The sequence below is a fragment of the Falco peregrinus genome, chromosome 8, assembly GCF_023634155.1.
Source record: "Falco peregrinus isolate bFalPer1 chromosome 8, bFalPer1.pri, whole genome shotgun sequence".
In the NCBI taxonomy this organism is placed as follows: Eukaryota; Metazoa; Chordata; class Aves; order Falconiformes; family Falconidae; genus Falco; species Falco peregrinus.
Genome location: NC_073728.1, coordinates 18,482,236 through 18,503,723, shown reverse-complemented (window position 1 = coordinate 18,503,723; position 21,488 = coordinate 18,482,236). Strand labels below are relative to the sequence as shown.

At 45.5% G+C, this 21,488-nt stretch overlaps 1 protein-coding gene across 1 annotated transcript in view; it reads right to left on the bottom strand.

Moving 5' to 3' along the window:
* Positions 1-12,548, bottom strand: part of PDE11A (phosphodiesterase 11A) — a 135,993-nt gene extending 123,445 nt beyond the window's left edge. The window contains 2 exon segments of the mRNA XM_055812394.1: positions 11,300-11,656; positions 11,658-12,548. Of these exon segments, the coding sequence (XP_055668369.1) occupies positions 11,300-11,656; positions 11,658-12,101 (801 nt within the window). The 5' untranslated portion in view covers positions 12,102-12,548.
* Between the last annotated feature and the right edge of the window lie 8,940 nt (positions 12,549-21,488).

Genomic DNA, 21,488 nt, shown 5'->3' with positions numbered 1-21,488 from the left:
TTGGAGCAGAGACTAAAGGTATACAGTGAGCACAGTACAGGGAAGTTCATGCATTTAATTGGAAAAAGGAGAGATTTGAGTAAAACCTCAGTAAGAACTTAGTAAAAACTCAAAATCATCAAATATGTAAAGTGAAACTCTATCCCCAGCCTTTTGTAGAAAAGCAGGCAGGAATCTTATTTTGGCAACATTTGGGGAAGTGATGAGGAAAGATACACAAGCAAACAAAATAAAATGTTGTTTCTGGCAACATGAATAATGTTGACCCATGCAATATACAGATAAGAAAACTGAATGACTGGATGGCCCATGTTATGTTCCAAACCTCTTATCCCCACATCCCCACATTCCATCACTTACTATCATAAGATGTTCATGGCAGGATCGAACAGAGGTGTTTTACTAGGTTTAACAGCATCAATAAAAACCTCAATGCCCAAGTGTGAACTGTGATGGCTGAGAAGCTTGTACAAAATTTACATCTACCTCTCCTCACAGACTAGTAACCTTGAGCAAGAAGGCCTGTTTAGCAGGCAATAAAGCTGCTAAATCAGAGAAGCCCTCTGTCAGACTGCAAGCATTTTGAGATACAAGCTGTACTACCCCTCATGTTAGAACAGCCTGCAGCCCAACAGGGTCCTCATCTGCACCAGGCTCCTGGGTAGTAAGGAACTGTTGATGAGATACCAGTGTACCACTTCCTTAAGTTTACATTCAGAAATCACCAGATAAAGATAACACTTTTGAGAGAGAGGCTTTACCATAATCGTAATTATACTGGAAGTATTTACATGCAAGAACAGTCAAGAATTACAAGTCAAGTCTTCCACTGATTGTTTAAAATATTACTAAAACCAAACATAGCTGGGTTTACTGCTTTGGTTCTCTATAATCAGATTTCTAGATGCCAGAGACATTCAAAGTGTGAAAACTGAGGCACTTTTAACTAGAATTTCAGAACTGTCAAGAAGGAACGGTTACTGTATAGAATAAACCTTAACCTTGTCTCAAGTTATTTATTGATTGTAAATTCTTCTTTGGGGAAATATTACCCTGTAAAATGTGACATTCACTCAAATAAAAACATAGAAGACAGCAGGCTTGATTCATCAATCCAAGTGCTGGTATTTCAGCTGCCTGTGCAGTGACACTGTCCTAGGTCTTTTTAGACATATTTAAAGATTGTTAATAAATGAGAACAGACAAACATCTTCATGCTTTTACTCTATACAAGACCAGATTAAGGTACAGACAGGGTTTTTTTCTAGGGTTCTGGAACGATATGTTATCAGAATCTCATCTTCCATTTAAAAAAAAATAAATTTCTAGTTCCTGTAACTGTGAGGATAACATTAAAAGTGTGATCTGCAAGTAATCAAGAACATAAGGATCAGAAATGCTAGAACCTGGAACAGCAGTTCTGAGTAGCACAAATTCTTATCAGTGACCATGTATAGTCAAATTCACTTTTCTGCATCTCCTACCTTCATTGTGTCAAATGAAAACTCAAGTATTGACCATGCTTATAAGCTCTGATCCCATAAGACACTCATTATCTTGATGCACCTAAGGCTTCAGGCGGTTTGAATCAGGACTTAACCAAATAATGCTTATCTCCTGTATGGCAAGTCCTCCAGATTGACCTCTGTATTCATAAAATTAGTCTGTAAATTCAACTATGAGAGCTATACAGATATTGGGCAAGGACCGAAAAAAAGTCAGCTGCATTATTGATATAAGTGGCAAACAAGAGAAAAATCCATTAGGGCCCAATCCTCTTTTTGATATCAATAGCAAATTGACCACGAAGCCACTAAATAACAGTCATTGATCATGATTAAACCTGCACAGCTACACTTAGAGGAGGCATACAAAAAATTATCCATGCTGACCAGGAAGAAGAGTTAAAGCCTCATTAAAGAGTCATCATTTCTATCATTTACTAAAAGAATCTAAACATTTCCAACTAAAAAAAAAATAAATAATCCCTTGAATTCTAAGGACATGCACTGTTCCACAGAAGGCCACAGAGGGTCTCTGAAACTTCTATGGAATTGTCAAAACAGTATTTTGATCTTGTTTTATCTTACTTAAATCTACATTTCTTCTTTTCTCAAGACATTTGAGGTAATAGAGTAGGTTATGTTATAAATTAAAACAGTTTTAACTTCTGAGCAAAGTTTCACCAACTGCATTTCAGTGTTGACTTTCAGTTTAAGTAGATAGCTCACACACTGTTAGCAAAAGGTACAGGTTTTGTTGTTTTGGGGTTTTGTTTTGATTTTTTTAAAAACATAGGATAGCTCTTTGAACTTGAGAAGAAGATATGGCCTTTATATCCTTATCAAAGGCTAATACAATTTCTGTATTATTAGCATGATTTAGAACAGAAAAAGTATAATCCTAAACACCAAGTCAGCTAAGAGTCAAATAACATAATGGAAGACAAAACCTGCCTGAATACATTTCCAGGAATTAAGTCTCCATGACAAAGACACCGTTTTCCTTCTCCAAAGTCTAAGAAGGAAGTGTTCAATCTAGTGAAATGGACTTAAGTGACTCAGCCAAAGCTGACAGCTAAAAGGAAAAGCCATTTCTGATTTTATTTTATTTGAAAATACTGCTTTTTAATCACACAAAACAGAACACCACAAGAGGTGGTCAATTAACAGGTCTGGCCTACTGTATTTTACAGTTCACTGCAGTTTGGGGGTTTTTTTTCCCCTCTGAGGAAGGGCTCAAGAAAAAAAAACAAACCAAGAAACTTACAGTATATTCAAAGAAATCTTGCTGCATTTAAATTACTGATTAAGTTAGAAAAGTTGTATCAAAAGTAAGTAATAAGATTAGTATGTTTGATAGAATTGTTAAGCAGAGTATTATTTGTACTACCAAACCGTGTGTGATCAGACAAATTTGGTTTAATGTACTTTTGATTGACTTTATAGGAAGCCATCCTGCAGAAGCCTCTACATCTACAGAGATAAAAAACCCTGAAGTTGAAAGAGACCTATTCAATTTTTTTAATCATGATTCCTGTATGTAACACAAACTTTCACAGAAAACTAAAAGAGCAATCAAAAAGACAGCAAGTTATCTAGATACAAAGCGTAACATTTAAAAAGCTAAAAGCAAATAAAAAAGGCAGTATCCAGTCTGTTCTGGATACTCTTCTCTAAAAATCACATATGGTATAAATTACATTGTGCATAAACAGGAAACAGAAACAAAGTAATAAACAGTGAAAACTTGTAGCTGTCATCTCCCCCAAAGCCCCAGAGACAAAGGCAGCAGGAGAATAAACTAGTACCTAATCAGACCTAATTCTCCCAAGTAAATAAGCACACAGTCCAGTTATATTGTATTTATATAGTGACAGCAATATTTCTTGTAAGATAAAATGAATAATACAGATAAGAACCTGCAGAATAGCTGAGCCAACTCTATACCTCCACTCCCAAAACAATTATTTAAAAAAAGCAGGGAACATCACCATCAACAAAAATCTTAATTTCCAGATTTAAGATTAAGTGAGGCCCTATATATTTTGAAAAAAAAAATCTTACTTTGAAAAAAAACCTAAAAAATTGTTCATTTGCAATGCTACATTTTTTCTTTTTTTTTTTTTTTCCCCCCCCCTCTCCTTTTTAACACGTCAGTAGGTCAGGGATTTTTGTTTAGTTAGATTGGTGGGAGTATGTTATATCATTTATGTAGTTTTCTGACCATTTTTAAGTAGTTAGAAAATGGACACAAGTAACAGTGCATGTGTGTACTTATGACTGGCACAAAATTACCGGGATAAAATACTTTCTTCGACAGCAGTAAATAACTTAAGTACTAGCAAATTTGCAGACATGACTGCCAAGCTAATAAGCATATTAAATTTCATACTTCATAGAGCTGATCAACAGCAGGGACCATAAAAGATTCCCCCATAGGACAAAATTAACTAGATTATCACAAAGTTTTTGTTTTCTTCCTTTTAAACCAACTCCTGTTAGATCACCAATAGCACAACAGTAAATCAAGTTGTGGTCTTAGATATGGCAGCTTCTGTGCACTTCTGCTCTGCTTGTATCATCATTAAAGAAAAAATGTGTACAAAGAAAGATATTCCTCTAGTTTCAAATAGTTAAAGATTGTACCCACTACTGTTTACTCCATCACAGTGTCTCTCTGTACCCGACTAACGCCCTGCTGAGAAACAACCACAACCATGTCCATGTTCCAATCTCATTCCAACCTCACACTGAGCCAGGTCCTAGTGCTGACTTACTAAATATCCATAATTATTTATAGAAAATATATTCACACACAGAGTGGCTTTAAAAAACAGATACTCCTCAGCAGAAAGGCCAAGACTCGTGGGCATTTCTGTATGGCTTTAAGCTAGCACCTGCAGGTCATTAGTCAGGTGAGCAACACATGGCTTCAAGCATTACAGAAGCAGTACAGTAAAACTCTTGAATTGAAACACTGAAAATATCTTACTGTGACAAAGCAGTAGTGTTATTAACTAAGCTACAGGTTTTTAAAAGTGCACTGTAGAGATACTAAGCTTGGACTGCACACTATTACTGTTACCCTGTTAACACCCAACTCTGCTGAGACATTAGCTTGAGTTGTTTATATTTCATAGTTTGTCAACAGGGTTATTCTAGAAAAGTAAAACAAATTAACTTATGTAACAGTGTATGTATGCTTATTTATTGACTTAGTTTTTCTATAGAAAAACTAACAATAGCATACAACTGTAAATAACCAAAATTAAATACCCATTTGTTCTGATAAACTGAAAACCAATCAAATGGAACAGCAAAACAATTTACCAAGCAAAACTACAGCTTTACTCAGTCTTGTACTTGCAACAGAATTTCAACCAAAATCTGAAGGGCCTAATCCTGCAGTTTTTTCTCACAGCCACTGACCTGCTCTAATCAAATATATATATATTACCTCCTCACACAGAAGTTACAGGTCATTGAGGTACCAGCTCTACAAGTGTCTGAAGGAAGAAAACTTGAAATGGCTGTCCTCTTCAGACAGGTATACCGGCTGAGCAATAAACCAGTTAAAGCCTGCCAGCTTAACAAGAGATGGTCTTACAGGGGGCAGGAAGGCCACCCCAGCTCTCCAAAAGGTTTCTCCCACTCGCACTCTGCACAACCAACAGCCCAGGGCCCACTGCAGGAGGGGGAGCTGGGGAGCCAGGCCTTACAGCCACTCCTTTTGAGGGGCCAAAGGCACCAGGGCACTGAGTACTTGCACTGTAGGGCAACTAAGAAATAGAACCAGCCAGATATTATTACTTTTAATCTTAAAAAACCCAATAAACCAACCAAAATTACTAACCTGTTAATGCTTTGAAGCCCTCTGTTCTTGTGCTTGCCTGGGAGCCTGTACCCACCCGAGCACCCCCTCACACCAGCACTAAAACAAGGCAACACAACATCCTCACCCTTCAGCACCGATTTTCAGTGTGCAAGCCCCACAAAATGGCAGATAATTACCCAAAATCCTCAGCGGGAAGTAGCAAAAATTCATTACGCAGGAGTATGGGCAGACTCCTTCCCCCCAGTCCCCTGCCACTCCGCTGCTCCCGGTGCAGGGACTTGTGGCAAACAAGCCCCACCTGGGCACCCCACACCCAGCCACCACCAGCCCACCCAGCCACCCACCTGCTGCTCATTTCAAACCGACGAGGCAGCCACTGTGGGTACACCTGGGGCAGCAAACAGGTGCTGTGCATCCATGTTTGCATCCATGGAGTAACAGCCAGGCAACCCTGCCTGCCTGGTTGGTGAGGTAACATCACCTGCCCCATGCAAGCAGGGGGAGGAAGGTGTGTTACCTCACGATACCTGAGGGCTGTCACCAGCAACATATGCTGCATTGTACAGCCCTGTCTGTCCTGGTGATCCACCTGAGCAGCAGCATAGAAATGTGAAACTGTATCTAAGCCCTCGAGTGGCTTTGGACACATGCTCTTCTATACATCCCTGGTGCAGCCATCTCCAAGGTGAGAGTGGTGGTGGTGTGATCCAGTAAGGCCTTAGGACCTTTTACACATCAATCAGAAACTGTTCCCTGAGAAGAAGACTTACAAAGTGAGGGAGGTGACAGGAGGTGGGGAGACCCCCTTGGCTGCTGCCCTGAGGGCTCTCTGCTGGGGACACCCAGGAAGGCGCTGCCCTCAGTGGGGAGATCCCTCTCTCCAGGCCAGCGCCACTGTGGCCTGAAGGCCATGTTCGCCTCAGCTGGGCTGCAGGTGTGGAGATAACTACAACATCCCTCCACCCGTTCACTGACTTGTACTTAGAATTTCAAGCTTTCCTAAATTCTGTGTGATGGGCTGGAGTGTCCTATTGTGGAAAGCACATCAGAGTAGTTTTAGTTCTTTACTGTTGCAATTATCTCCTGCATTCCCTGGGGTACTTCCTAGTCATGTTTAATGCACAGCAAAAAAATGTTTTAACTTTTTTTCCTGTATTACATGGATTTTTTTTTTAAATTATTGTTTATTCTGCTTGCCAGGTTTCGTGCTCTCTAAAGAGCAACCTCTGTCTTTGTTAAGAGTCAGCACTGAAATGAATATGGCTGTTGGTGTCTGCTGCTCAAGTGCTGCTGAATAAAAGAGTGCCTAAATGCTTCCCATTTTCAGAACTGAACATCCCAGGACCCAGGGTTTTAATGCTTTAACTGCTCTTAAAATTGGAAGAGATGTGCTGTTAATATTGATGACAACAAACAGCTACCCTGTGTAATGACGTGTGGCTCCTGCCTGTTCATGACCACCTACACCAACAGCCTGTCCCACACCGGCACTCCCGGCTGAAAGGTTTGCACCCAGGGGCAGCAACTTTGTAATGCTGTCCCAGCAGAGCAGGAGACAATGAACGCTCAGACCTCACCCAGAGGGCCTGAAAAAGACACTGATGCTTGTACCTAGGTGTTCAAGGATGTTTAAAAATTACTGTAAAGGGTTGTGTGTGCATTAGCCACATTACACTTGGCCTAACCTTGGAAAAGGTGACAGAAGAGTCCAGAACACAGAGCTCAGTTTGCCTCTTGTTTTGCTTGATTTTAGTTCCAGTAACATGGTTAGGTTTTCTTTTTAAAGACCCAAGCCATACTGAAAAAATATTTTCTGATCATCTTTTATGGCACCTTCTCCAACTTACAAAACTCCATGTCTTTGCATGACTCTAATATTTCTCCTTTCTTTGCTCCCTACTTAATTAAAACATCCATCTGGAAAGCCATTTTTTCTTCTGTCTTTTAAAGCTACTTTTTAAATTCCAAATTTAATGTAAGACGTACAAAAATTATTCAGCTGACATTGGCAAATGGCAGAACATATCTGTCACTACTTTCTGATGTACGCTTGCTATTCTAAAGAGTAAGTTGGCTTTTTTACTAGTTAGAAGGACTTGGGATGCTATTAAATTATCTCCCAACTTTTGCACAGATAAAGGTATAACAACAACCAAACATTACCTGTGATTTTAATTTTTTATCATTTAAATACCACTCTAAAAGACAGAACAAAACTGAAATGATCAGTAATTTTGGCTAAACATCATAGAAGACCTGTGAGAAGAAGGGATGACATGAAAAAAAACCCATAACTTTGAATAGGAAAAAGCCTTAAATTTTTTAACAACTCATAGGATCTGCAGATAAAGGTTTAATGGCCTCTCTGCCACAATATGCTTAACAGTCTTCATGGATGACTGCAAAAGCTCTGTTAAAAGGAACTTCAATTGAAATTTAGGTCCCAGATTGACTTGCCAGTATGACTGGATTCTTCCAACATGTGTGCTCAAGACATAGTGTTATTCACATTAAGAATAAGGAATCAGAAATGCTTCCCAAAATTAATGTAGGGGAAAACCCAAGGCTTTATTTTAAAACTTAAACTGACTAGGGTTTGACTTACAAGTCAAATGGATTACTTTCAGGAGAAAGTTTTAGACTGGCTTCGAAATGCAAAGTACCCAATTCCTTTCCTGTTCTCAAATCCTCTGTAGTGCTAACTCTTACAGATTGCATCATCTATTTCACAAACTGTTAAAATTATAAACTCACTTTCATTATGTCTTTGAAATATAATAAATGGAGCTTTTAAAGCCGTAAATGAAATTGTGCAACTTCTGAATCAGTCATATAACATTCACCTAACCTTTCCATAAATTTGTCAAATTCCCTGATTCTGTGAACCTCCAAAAGTTTGTTCAGTCACTGCTGAACTTCACAGATCAAATTACCATGGGATGTTATATAGTCATTGTTTAGTATTAAAAGAAGTGATTATTATACAGTCTTGAACACATAATATTAAGTCCAAACCTTGTATCAAAGTATGCTTATTGAATTACAGAAGACTGTTTACAGGAGCAGGTTTTGAAAGTCAAACTCAACAACAGCAATAATATCCTGGATCATGGAAAAGCCCCAGCTTATTATTTAATTTTTTAGAATTTTTTCTCTTTAGAAAAAGAAATGTATAATTGAAACTTTACAGTATCTCTAAAAAATTACACTGCAAGTCATTTACAAGTATCTCCTAAACCAATCAGTCCATGTGCAGGCACAAGGGACTGCTTGTATGAAGCACACATTACAAGACATGACAGGATTTAAATGTAGTGTTGATCACACTTAAGTCCCATTAATGTCAGTCGTAGCTGACGATACAAGCAGGCAAACCAATCTGTACTCGATGGTAGAATTCCAACTGGTATTTGATCAGACTCTGAGAAAATAAGGATGGTTGGATGATAACAAAACACACTTCCCAATGCTGTGAACTAGCTAACTGATGATACGGAAGTATCTTTACCCCTTTTTAAGCAAGTTTGTTAATTTAAAAAACAAGCAAAAATCCTTTAAATTAATCTAGAGGTGTTTCTCTGACCTAATATAAGGCCTTTTCTTACCAAATGGGTAGCATCAATGTAGACACTCTCTTCAATGGACAAAGGGTGCTGCGCTGTCACCCCTTTTTCTCCAACTCCATCTGTCGGCCTGACAAAGTTTCCTGGTGGTGCTTTGTTTTTACCTGCTGGTTGATTAATCACTTCCATCATCAGTGGCAATGCTGATGAAAATCATATCATCATATTTATTAATTTTTAAAGTGCTGTATTATAAGCACTACAATGATCTGAAATGGAACAGCTGTCACTTCTTTACGCACACATACCTGGGTTTCCACAGGGCTCTTTACTGAATTAGAAAGGTCTCCTTTTAATGATTCACAATGGATATATATGTGCCAGTTAAGAGAAGATAAACTACTAACTCAGAAACATAACAGAAAGCAGATCCCCCATTTTATTATCAAGCAAAACTTTCATTAAAGTAGCAAGGTCTAAAGTTTCTTTTGCACTGGTTAGTCAGAAGTAACTCCACTGAAAGCAGGGAAGTTGCAATTGGTATAATTACAGGATGAACTTGGCTTAGAACGTTACCTTCTACTGCAACTAATGTACTTATGGTTTAAACATGCAGTGAATTGTATTATTAATAATATTTAAATCGATTTTGAATAGGAGCCAGACAAAAGTATAATAGAAATAGTACTGGAAATGGCAACTGGATGGATTGTTTTTCACTTTTATCTGCGAGTGAAACAGACAATGAACTGTTTAAAGTAGCTGGGCTTTTTCACAGGGAAGTGAACACAAAATGAACAAACATTGAAAATAAAACCAACACAGTCCACTAGGACTAGAAAATACACTGCCTTTTCAGTGGCGTTCTCACCTCAGAAAAAAAAAAAAAAGGTGGCTGGAGCGATCCAGAGTTAAAAGGAGAGATCAAGCTCTTTCCCAGCCAAACTCTGATATCCTTTTTATCTGTTTAGTCACTTGAGACTTGAGAACATCTTCTGCTTGACCCCCAACATTAGGTATTTTGGGAAGAGTACAGTTTTAGAAGTTAAAATAATAAAAATCAGATGGGAAGAGAAAGTGAAAAATGGAGAAAAGGAAAAATACAGGAAGAAAGCAAGTTTAGATTTTTTCAAAGGTGATCCAACACTCAATCATTTTAGTCTGAATACTACAGCATTTTAACCAAGCTCTGTTCACTCCCTTTGAACTCTGGTGGGCTGGGAACCTCTGTCAAGTCTTGAGGTGTGAGGTGCCTAGTATTTTTCACTGCTTGGCAAATAAATAAATATGCAGCCCAAAATATGTTTACCCTGGCTCTTCTGTATGTCAAATAAAAATAACCCAACCTTATTTTTCATGTCTCTTCCTTTACAGTTTGCTGTAATACATCATCAGTTTTCTAATGTTTATTATTTTTGTTACTACTGTAGAGCAAAATTAGACACTGGCCAATGGTTATTACTAAAATTTTTAAACATACATTGCTCACCTTTCTAAAACTTTCCATGATCCTAACTGAGAAAATATGTCACTCTGTCATTCTTAATTTTCTCAAGAACCTAAAATTGCTGATAGTGTCTCACTAACAACACTAGAAATAGCCCCTAGGACTGAGCCACATAAATGTCAAACTGGTAAACTGAATGCACTGTTCTGCGGCAGGCAAAGGCATGTCTGTTCGGGCTGAAGTCGAAGTGGATTTTTCCCTTGAAGACCGGACTACATTTTCACAGTTACACTGAAGCCTCTATAAAAGTAAAAGACGGGGAGAGTCCTGGCAGGAGAGTAACGGGACTGGTTATATCACTCCTCGGGATGGGTTTGAAAACACGTGGCATGTGGGGCTGAGCAGGCACATGCAAAGGTGCTCTTTTGAAAGCGATGAGATTCTTTCAGGGGCGAGAAGGCAGGGAACGTTAAGTGCAACCGCGATTTAAGAGTATTATCATTAGGGCTGTTACGAGCGGTTTTTTAAACTTCTCTTCAGCAGATTCCAAAATACGTTTTGAAAACGCATGAAGCCGGCTACCGCTCCTGCGCAGTCCGAAAGCGCTGCTGTACCGAACTGATGACCGCTTCAGCCCCGCCGGCCATCCAGAGGAGGCCTGCTCTCCCGCCTTCACGGGAGTCCCCGTCCGTCCCCCGCCCCGTCAGCAGCTGCCCGAGCACACCGGCGGCCGCTACGCGCAACCCCCGGCTCCCCGATGGTGGCAGCGCCGCCGCCCCGGCAGGGCCGCCCCGGCAGGGTCGCCCCGGGGGAGGCAGGGCGGCGGGGAAGGGGTGCCGCGGCGGGAGGCAGGGCCGGGCGGCGACGGGGCTTATCGGCTGGCGCCTCCGCCGCCGCGGTCCGAGGGGGAGCCGGGGACGGCGGCGCGCTGGGAGCCTGCCCGGTCCCCTACCTGGTAGGCGTCGGGGATGTTGACCGTCTCTCCGTGCTCCGCTACGTAGCCGATGATGCCCTTGCCCCAGGGCACCTGCACCTCGTTGCTGTTCTCGGTGGAGCCGCAGGGCAGCAGCGGGGTGCCGGCGTGCACGTCGAAGAACTTGGAGACCAGGCTCTTCTTGCCGCCGGCGGCCCCCTCCACGAGGAACAGAGAGCCCCGGTCGGCGTCCACCATGAGGCAGACGAAGATGAGGATCTTGTAGCTGAGGCTGGTGAGGTCCAGGTCGTTGGAGATGTCCTTGACCAGCTCCAGGAAGAACTGGCGCTCGTTGTGCTCCTTGAGGTAGCGCTTGTAGTCCAGGGCGGTGGGGGGGGTACTGGGGCAGGCTGACGCGGGACTCCAGCAGGGCGCTGAGGATGTGGGCGGTGGTGGGGGGCAAGGAGCTGGCTTTCCGCAGCAGCGCCCGCCGCCGCACGCTGCTCAGCGGCTCCTGCGCCCGGGCGTGCACATGTTCGTCGTAGGTGAGGTTGACGTGGATGGCCTTGGAGCGGGCGAAGCTCTTCCGCAGCTCCTTCTGGGAGGCTCGGCGCTGCAGCCCCCCACCGCCGCCGGGGCCGCCGGGCCCGCCCGCGCTGCCCCAGCCGCCGCCGGGGCCGCTGCTGCTCCGGCGCTCCTCCGACGGGTCGGGGGCGGAGGCGGCGGGCGCTTTAGAGAGCGACATCTTCCTCTTCAGCCACTTCTCCACCAGCTCCGGGTGCCTCTCTAGGAAACTTTCCACCGCCGCCACGTCGAGGCCGGCCTCGGCGGGGGCCGCCATGGTGCCGGCGGCGGGGGCGGCTCAGGCCGCGGGAGTCCCCGCGGCGGCCATGCCCCGCCACCGCCCCGACGGCTGCCCCGGGGCGCGGGGGGGCTGCCGGCAGCCCCGGCGAGGGCCTGCCCCTGCCCCTTGCCCCGGCCCCTTGCCCCGGCCCGTCCTCGGAGCCGCGCTTTCTTCTCGCCCTCTGCTTCCCCCCGCGACCTCCTTTTCCTGCCCACCACTCTTTATTGTTATTAGTAGTAGTGTTCGTATTATTCTAGGTATTTTTCCGTTCCCCGGCCTTCAGCCCTTCGGTGGCCCTGGCCCTGGCCCCCGGCTCTGGACCGGCTCCCCCAGTGAGTCGGGCAGGCGCAGCCGCCGCGCCTCTGGAGATGCTCCGGGAGCGCTCGGGCAAGCCCCTTCTGCCTAGTGCTGTCAGTGCTGGCGGCGGCTGCTGCGTAACCCAGCCGGCGGACCACTGAGGAGGGAGGGGAGGACGCGTGAGCCGAGCGGGGGGGCAGGCGGGGAGGAGGGAGGGCTGGCAAGCGCCGCTGCGGGTGGAGGCACCGCCGCCCGCCTGGCGACAGCCGCCTCGGCGGCAGCCGCCGCGGGGAGCGGGCGGGCGGGCGGGGCGCGGCGGCAGGGTCCCCCCGCGGGAGGGCCCCGGGCAGCGGGGCGCCGCGCTGGGGAGCTGCGCGCCGGCGGGCGCCTCATGCAGGGGGGTCGGGGGGAGCGGGCGGGTCCTTTTGTCTGTGATGCGTGTGCGGGGATGGGGCAAGCCCAGCCAAGATCTGCGGGAGTGGCGGGGGGCGCAGGGCGCAGCGCGAGCGCTCCCGCTAAAGATGTCTAATTTATAGCACTATTTGCGTTGCTTCCGTGCTTCGCGAGACGGGCGGAAAAGCGGGGCCCTTTCAGAAAGCCCGAGCGGGTTCCGTTTCTCGAAGCCCTGAGCTGACACGCCTGCAGCCCCTGCCGTGCGGGGACCCGGCTCCGCGCACCTTTCCGCGCCCGGCGCCGTGTGAGAACGAGGAGCGGAGCGCGGGCCCCGGCCCGCCCGCCCGGCAGCCGCGTTCCCCCGGGGCCGGGCGGCTCGGCGGGAGCGGGCGCGCCGAGCGCTGCTGTGTGCCCGCTCCTGCAGCACCGGCTGCCAGACGGGGACCGGCCGCATCCCCCGGGGCGGGCGGACCGGGGTTATTTTTGTGCGCACGTGGAGCACGTTTCCTTGCTAAATCGATGCCCACGCGCCAGCGGCTGGAAAGCCGGAGCCACGGATCCGACACGTGAAACATGTCTTTCACGCGCTCACCGGAGACTGAATGAAGGCAGCGTCAGAAATTCATGAATGGGAGTTCGGGTGGCTGGGAAAACACACGGGCCAATCTTCAACCAAGCGAGATTCCGACCTGCGGGGGGCTCTGACCCTGCTGGGGGGACCCTCTCCCTGCCGCAGACCCCCCTGCGCGGGGTCCGGGCGGCGAGCAGAGGGAGCGATGTGGGGCACGTGTCCACAGTGCGGGCGGGTGCGCGGCCGTCAGCCGGGGAGGGAGGGCTGCGCCTCCGTGCCCCGCGGGCTCCCGCAGCACTCGGTGGTAACGAGGGGCTCCGTGCAGGTGCTGTGGCCCCCGCGGAGCCCGGAGAGCGCGCAGGAAGCGACAGACAAAGGATTTCGCCCGGCGGTCCTGGTGCCAGCCTGTTGGCGGCTGAGCAGCAGCTCCCCCACTGCGGCGGGGCTCCGTGCTTGCCTCCCGGCCGCCGGCGGGGTTTCCTTTTGCTCTGCCGGTCCCCCCCGCCGCGCAGGACCGAGCCGCAGCGGGACGGTTCCCCATTGAGATCCGCGCCGCCGGCGGCACCCCGCGGCCGTAGGGGCGCGCAGGCGCGCGGGCAACCGGGGGCGGGGGGCGCCGCCCCCCCAGCAGCCCTCGCCGGTCGGGGTCGGAGCGGGGAACAGGGCCGGCCCCGGGCTGCCGTGGCGGCGGGGAAGGGGCCGCTGCTGGCCGCCGCACCATGCCTCTGCCGCCGCTCCCTTCCCGGGGATGCCCGGCTGCAGCGAGCGGGCAGCGGGGGGGGGGCGGAGAGCGGGGCCGTCGGAGGACACGCTATAGGGGATCGTTCCCGAGCACATCGCACCTTTGAAGAAGCTGAGCGCTTTCCATACAGGCCCTGGACATGAAATTGCAGGCGTATCTCAGTAAGGGCAAGGGCGACTGAAATACTGAGCTTCTCAGCGTTTCTCTCTGCGCTGCAGACAGGCTGCCGGAGCTGGGAAGGAAAGGGATTTCATGCGCAGCAGCAGGCACAGCCCCTCAGCCTACGCCAGAGACTGTCACATTGTGGAGGCCCCGATCTCAGGAGGACACAGCTGAAGTGCCACCCTCGCTTCTCACAGCATCCACATTGTTGGTGCACATCTGTACACTGCTGCCTGTGCTGCCACTGAACTGTCCTTGGCTGCTGGCGCTTGCGTCACCATCACCCTTGAAGGGCACACGCTTGCCCGAAGCCAGTAATTGCTGCTTAGCCTTTCGGTGGCATTTGCGTTTTTGCAATACTGGCACAAACACTCCACTTACACAAAGAAAAGGCTGCTGAAGGTCTGACAGGCACGTACCCGAGCCCTCAAGCAAGGACCTTGGGTGTCTGCATGCAAATGAAATAATTTTATGTAAATAATTTTTACCATTTCGCTGTAGTAAGGTTTGGTTTGAGCACTCACAGCAGTGTTTACCTCAAAATGGTTACTGTGTAGCAGTTTTGTATGTAAACACATAAAGCAACTTAGTGTTTCCATAAGCCTAGGTATAAATAAGGTCTTCCCTTACAATTTCTTCAAACAGCCTTGTAGCATCTTCAGTTTATTTGCTGGGATTGTATGCATGGGGTACAGCAAAAGCTGCATATTGACAATCTCTCAAATAGCAGAGTCAAGACTGAAGGAAGTAGAAATGCTGTTGTCTCCATTGCGTAAAATACATAGCAAACAATTTACGTAACACCTTAATTGTAAAGAACTCTGCAGCTCCAAATCTGTTACAAACTATAATCCTCACTTTTAAAGGTGAAATGTGACACAGATTAGCACAGTGGTTTTTCTATTCTGTAACTTGCACAAGGCTTTTGACATGCTGTCACGGTAAAACCTGCTTCAGAAGCCTGGCCTGGTGTGCATCGGTGGATGTTAGGAGAAAACTTGCGTCTGTGCTCTGGCACACATCAAACTATACCTCTGTTTGCAGGGTGAGTAAACCAAGTGCACTGTATGCTGGACTGCAGCTTCCTATGTGGGTCTGAGAGAGATTAGTTGCAGCCTTTTGTGGGAGGGCCAAAAAGACAAATGTATTTTGTCAGCATCATGGGATTGTGCTGCCTTCGTAATTCTACAGGTATGCTGCAGTGAGGTACAGGCAGCTTGTATCTGATGCATCTTATGTATGATGCAGCTTTTATCAGTGTGGATGCACAGTGCCAAGTCAGACAGCAGGGCAGGCTTTAGCCAGTCTCACCTTGTCTCCTTGAGTACAAACATACAGAGATGCCCTAAAAGAATCACAAGAACTGTCAATGTGTTTCTCAGGCTGAGCGTATTTCTCTATTCAGAAAGGCAGTGGCATAGCACTTTTCAAAATGCAATTGAGAAAAAGCACTCAAGATTTTTTTTTTTTTCATCCAGGCAGATGCTTTCATTGTCTGAACAATCAGCAGAACAGGTCCCAGTTATTAAACTGGAAGGGGGGGGGGGGGGGGGGGGCGGGGAGAATATAGCTACAGCACAAAAGGAAAAAAAGTGGGTACTCATCTAGTTCTGTCACAGAACTTTTTACTTGACTCTCACTTATTCCCTTGCTTAAAAACAGCAGTTCAGCTTTATGGAGCACTGTGAGATGATCAATTAAAGCCCCTGGTATGTAAACACTGGAGCAATACAGCTAAAATGAGTACCTGGAAATAGACGCTATAGCAAATCAGTTTTGTACTAACGCTCCCTCCTGCGATGACATAAGGGAACCTTGCTTTAGTGAAGCATGTTTTAAACTATTACATTTGTGTAAACAGAGAGTTAAACTGAAGGTCATAATTGAAGTGGTAGAGATTCATGTGAAGGTTTCAGGAGGATGTTAATCACCTTCATCAATCCTCTACTGTTGGTGAAAATATCTACTATGATTTCTTTGAGCTATTTAGCCCTCATTCATTCTACTTGTTAGAGTATAAAGGTGCCATAACATGTTAGCCACAAATAGAGAAAAAAAAATCTACAGCTCTGAAAAATGACTGGTAGGTGATTATGGTTGTTTAATACACAAAGGAACACAACAATTCAATGAGAGAGACTGTATTTTCAAACCACAAAGATCACGGGTATTCAGGTATCTCCTTAAGATTCTGTTAGTCAACATCACTACTGAAAGGTTACTTGTCCCCTGAAAATACCTGATATTCTTGATACTGTGCTTCTGTCATCCTTATTTAGTGTTCTTTTAATGTAAGGTTGTATTTTGTTATCTACTGCATCTGGTACTTTCCTTCACAGATGATAACGCTGAGGATTTTTTTTCCCAAAATTAAAACTTCATTTAGTTGTCAGTCCTGATACTTACAGGCACTTTCTTATTTACATAGCCACAGTTGAAATAATAGCTTCAGTGGGTGTGTGAACAACTAGTTACGGAACTGGGGTCTTGGATCTCCTTGTAGAAAGGAACGGTACTTCTATAGTACACTCCACAAAGGTCTATGAAATACATAATATAAATAATGCTCACCTCCATTGTTGTTTATTAGAAAATAGCATCCTAAAATATATCCTTACTTGATTTTGCTAAGGCCAATCCCCAATGAATAATTAATATCAAAATACTAAAACTTGACATAGGAGCTAGTCAAAATTCAAAGCATTTTTTCACTGACATTAGAGCTGCTGCAGAAGTTGCTTTTTTCAAGTATGCAATAAGACCGGCTCTTTCACCAAAAATTCTGAAATTCCAGCAAAAATATTTTTTGTACCAGGAATGTATTTCTTAAGGTTTTCCAAATAGTCCATCAATGTATTCTCACTTCAGACAAATCCTGAAAAACAAAAAAGATAGTAAAATACAAGGCTGGTCCAACATCATATATTTATGAAAATATCAATGGTCTCAAATCAAAGGTGTGATGCTCCTGAACATAATGTGCCTAGAATCCAAGATGAATGTGAGCATAAATATACATAATATAAAATGCACAAGGTATACATTGTCTTTGTGTCACTTCAGTAAGTCAAATTCAAATCCTTTGCATCATGGAGAGTTGCAGTTCTTTGCACCATTTCACATACAACTACTTACTACTTTTAAACTATGTAAGTATCTTTGTGATTCCAGTACCCAAAAGATCCAACTTTACTTTCATACAGTTGTTGAAAATGTGCATCTGCAGATTTACATGAAATTCATCAAGGCTGTGCTTCCTTGAAGGGCATTAGAAAAAGGGTTGTCAGTGGTCAGTTCCTGGCATCTCTTGACAGAAGCTGAGAAACCATTAGTGTTTCCTTCCAACTGTGGTAAAACCTGTCTCTGTCAACAGAAGCCTGCTGTTGAATTGAAGATGACTAAAATATCTATGACAACATGTTCAAGTTTCTCTCCTGTGCTCCAGAGCTGACTTTTCCTGTTGTCTAAAGTGGATTTACATAACAATTTGTAGTGGATTTGCATGGCAAGGATTTGGTAGCCAGGGGGCTACAGGGGTGGCTTCTGTGAGAAGATGCCAGAAGCTGTCCCCGTGTCAAATGGAGCAAATGCCAGCTGGCTCCAAGGATGGCCAAGGCTGAGCTGATCAGTGATGATGGTAGTGCCACTGTGATAGCATATTAAGAAGGGGGAAAAAAGAATCTGCACCAGTGGAAGAGAGAAGTGAGACTATGTGAGAGCAAGAACTCTGCAGACATCAAGGTCAGTGAAGGAGGGGGAGGATGTGCTGCAGGCACTGGAGCAGAGATTCCCCTGCGACCTGTGGTGAAGACCATGGTGAGGCAGGCTGTCCCCCTGCAGCCCAGGGAGGTCCACGGTGGAGCAAATATCCACCTGCAGCCCATGGGGGACCCCACGCTACAGCAGGTGGGTGCCTGAAGGAGGCTGTGACCCATGGGAAGTCCATGCTGGAGCAGGTTTGCTGGTACGACTTGTGGATCTGTGGGGGACCTAGGCTGGAGCAGTCGGTTCCTGAAGGACTGCACCCTGCAGAAGGAACCCACTTCATGCTGGAGCAGTGGGTGAAGAACTGCAGTCCATGGGAAGGACTCACATTGGAGACACACACTTTGTTGGCTTTCTTTTAAAAACTTGTACTAACATCTGTATGATTTGTTCACTGAACTTTTAATGAGAAAAAGTAGTTAATATATGCTGATGATGTTTTGGATGAAAGAAATACCAGTATAAAGTGAATATCACAAAACGTTTCCTAGAAATCATGGAAAAATAAAGAAGTCAGCCAATTCTAAAGTACCTTAGTAACAAGGAAAAAACCCAACCAAACAGGACTGTGTCTGTAATGAATAGCTTCATTCAAATTATATAATTTATATTCAAAGAATATAAATAAAAACAATGAAACCCACACAGATTTACTTTCCATTTTTAGCTGCTCCACTCCTTTTCAGGACTGTATGAAAAGAAAAGTCATAGCTTGCTAGTAAGTGACGGTACTTAGTCAAGTGTTCTGAGCAACAACAACTGCAGCACACCACTATGCCAGTAGAGGGTAGTGACCAGCAAACAAAATCTAAAAGCGCTCAAACAGAAATTTCAATCTGCCCATTTATACTACAGAGTTCTGGGAAAGCTATATACCTTCAGACCTGGTGTGCTGAATATTGGTAAAATTTTCTTTTAATACAGGGACCAAGGATTTTTGTTTCTGAAACCATAGTTCAGATTCATCTGCAGTAATGCAAAGCAGACAGTTGTGAGAGTAACTCGTGAGTAAGGCTTTCTATTGTACCTCTAAAGAAAAGGGTTTTTTCATAGATGTCCCCTCCAACACTGCAACTCATCCATGTCACCTGTTAGTTTTACCTTTGTTCTTGTTTGCATCTGAGCAAGAAAATCCTGCAGCTTGTCCTGTTATGTGGCTAAATAAACCCCTAAGATTTGGTCCTGTCTTGTGCTTTCTATCTTTTTCAACTGTGTGGCACTGAAAACTTTTCTGAATAAAGATCTTCCTTCTTGTCTTTTTCAATATTGCCCATTTTGATCTATGTAAAAAATTTAAAAAAAAAGGAAATTTGAACCATATTACAGAAAAGTTCACTGTTGTTGGTCACATTTATCATCTTCTTCTACAGTTTTATAAAATATTTCTGTCTAGCACAGTAATAAAAAATGTGCCTCAAAGTAATGACAGTCTGACCCAGACTTAACAATAAAGGTAAGTTTGGGTAAGACTCAGTTAAGCTGCACAATTTCTTAACATGATCTGATTCTGATAGTCATGAATTATATTTTTTTAAGTTGTCCAATTTACCATTAGGAAAAAGCACCATGGGGTTTTGCTGCATCTCTGAGAGGTGTAGAATTACAAAATTTGTTATTCTCTTTGGAGGTTAAGGTAGCTTTAAGTTCCTTGATTGCTTTCCTAGAGGTACTTCAATGGTAAGGGAAAAGGTCAATGCACTTTTGTCTAGAAGGCAGATCTAAAACACAGCAGCACTTCAGGATTTCCTTGTGGGTGGCAGTGCCATCTAGAACGTCTCCAGAACCACAGAATTCAACCCCCCCTCCAGTGCCTGTCAGGACACCTTCATGATGAGGGGGATTTCCAGTGGCAGTGGCCCCGGCAGAGGGGGAAGGTGCCTGTGAGGGTGCCCTCGGGCCCATGTCTGCTAGGGAAGGAAGGAGAGCTGAGCACCTTTTGGCTCTGGCGGGCACAAAAATCAAGGCCTGCCCCTGCTCTCCAGCATCTCCCGGGCACCCCCTCAAGCCTGATGAGCTTCCTGCCACCACTCCATGCTTGGCTGTCAAACAGCAGGTGCCACCGCAGCGGTGTCCAATTGTGGAGAGGAGAACTCGGCATGTTCTCTGCCCCAGGCAGTGTCACCTGCCTTCTGCAGGGACCTTCCCCATGCCAAAGTGCTTGCTTTTCAATCTGGGCGGTGTGGCACCCCTGTTATGGCTCCACTCTGCAGTGCCAAGAAAAAGTGTTGTCAGGAGTTGGGAAAAAAATGAGCACGGAGTTTGGTGCTGGAAGGGACATCAACTTCCAGCCCTAAAACACTGCTCCTGATGCATTGTCGTAACCTAGCTTTTCTCTAGAGGCTTCACAGTGGTGCACAAAGAGCTTACTAGATTTTCTGAAATAGTCTACATGGAACCAAACCCAACCACTATATCCAAGTATGTTCCTCTAAAAATAAATCATCAACCTACATTACACTCCCAAGACAGGACACAATTTACCCCTCACAAAAATGCCGCTTCTGAGGACACCGCCAGGACTGTGTAGTGCTCAAAACACTGCCTCCTCCAGATCTTCAGATCACCAGACCTTGCCTCCATGAAACATTGCTGATATGAACTTGACAACTTCATCTGCGCATGTGAGAGGGAGGATTTCTGCACATCTGATTTGCTTGTGGAAAATAATAGAAAGAAAGCATGCATCCGATCCCCTGATTTCTTCATTTAACCCCATTTTGCACTAGGAGGTGTTGGTCCATTGTGATCCCAGTAAGAGCGGCACTTAGACTCTGTAAAGTATCACCTACAACAGGGGTCCTCAAACTATGGCCCACAGGCTGGATACGCCCCCCCCAGGGTCCTCAATCCACCCCCCCGGTATTTACAGAACCCCCCCGCCCCGCCCCCCCCCCCGCGGGGGGTTGGGGGGGGGAAACCAAGCAGCCGCAGTTGGCTGCCTGCCACTGCATCCACGCGCCGGCCCCGTGGTTAAAAAGTTTGAGGATCCCTGATCTACAATGTTATTAATTTACAATGCTAACGCTATAAGAAGATAATAGTATAATCTCACATCCCTTTAGATGGTGAGAGGCCTGGGTGGTGTGGCATCGAGCGAGCCTCCTACACACAGCACGCTGTGCAGACCACATCCATAGCAGAGATTCTTCCCTTTTGATCTTTCAAACTTTATAGGATTTTCTTACATGGAAACAACGCTTATCATTTCTAGTTTCTGTTTCTAGCCAAATGAGAAATTATGTTCTCAGGAGGACTTTGTGCTCCACTGTTAGATAAAGGCAAGGCCAGGCGGGTGGTGTAATTGCTGGTACCAAGCGGTGGCTGCCTGTAATCGACGAGCTGGCCAAGTTTATCCTGCACCTGAGGGAAGAGCAAAGCATGGCATAGCCTGAATGCCAGGCTGTACCTGCAGCACAGCCCAGCATAGCTCCAGCCTGCACCTGCCTGGGGTAAC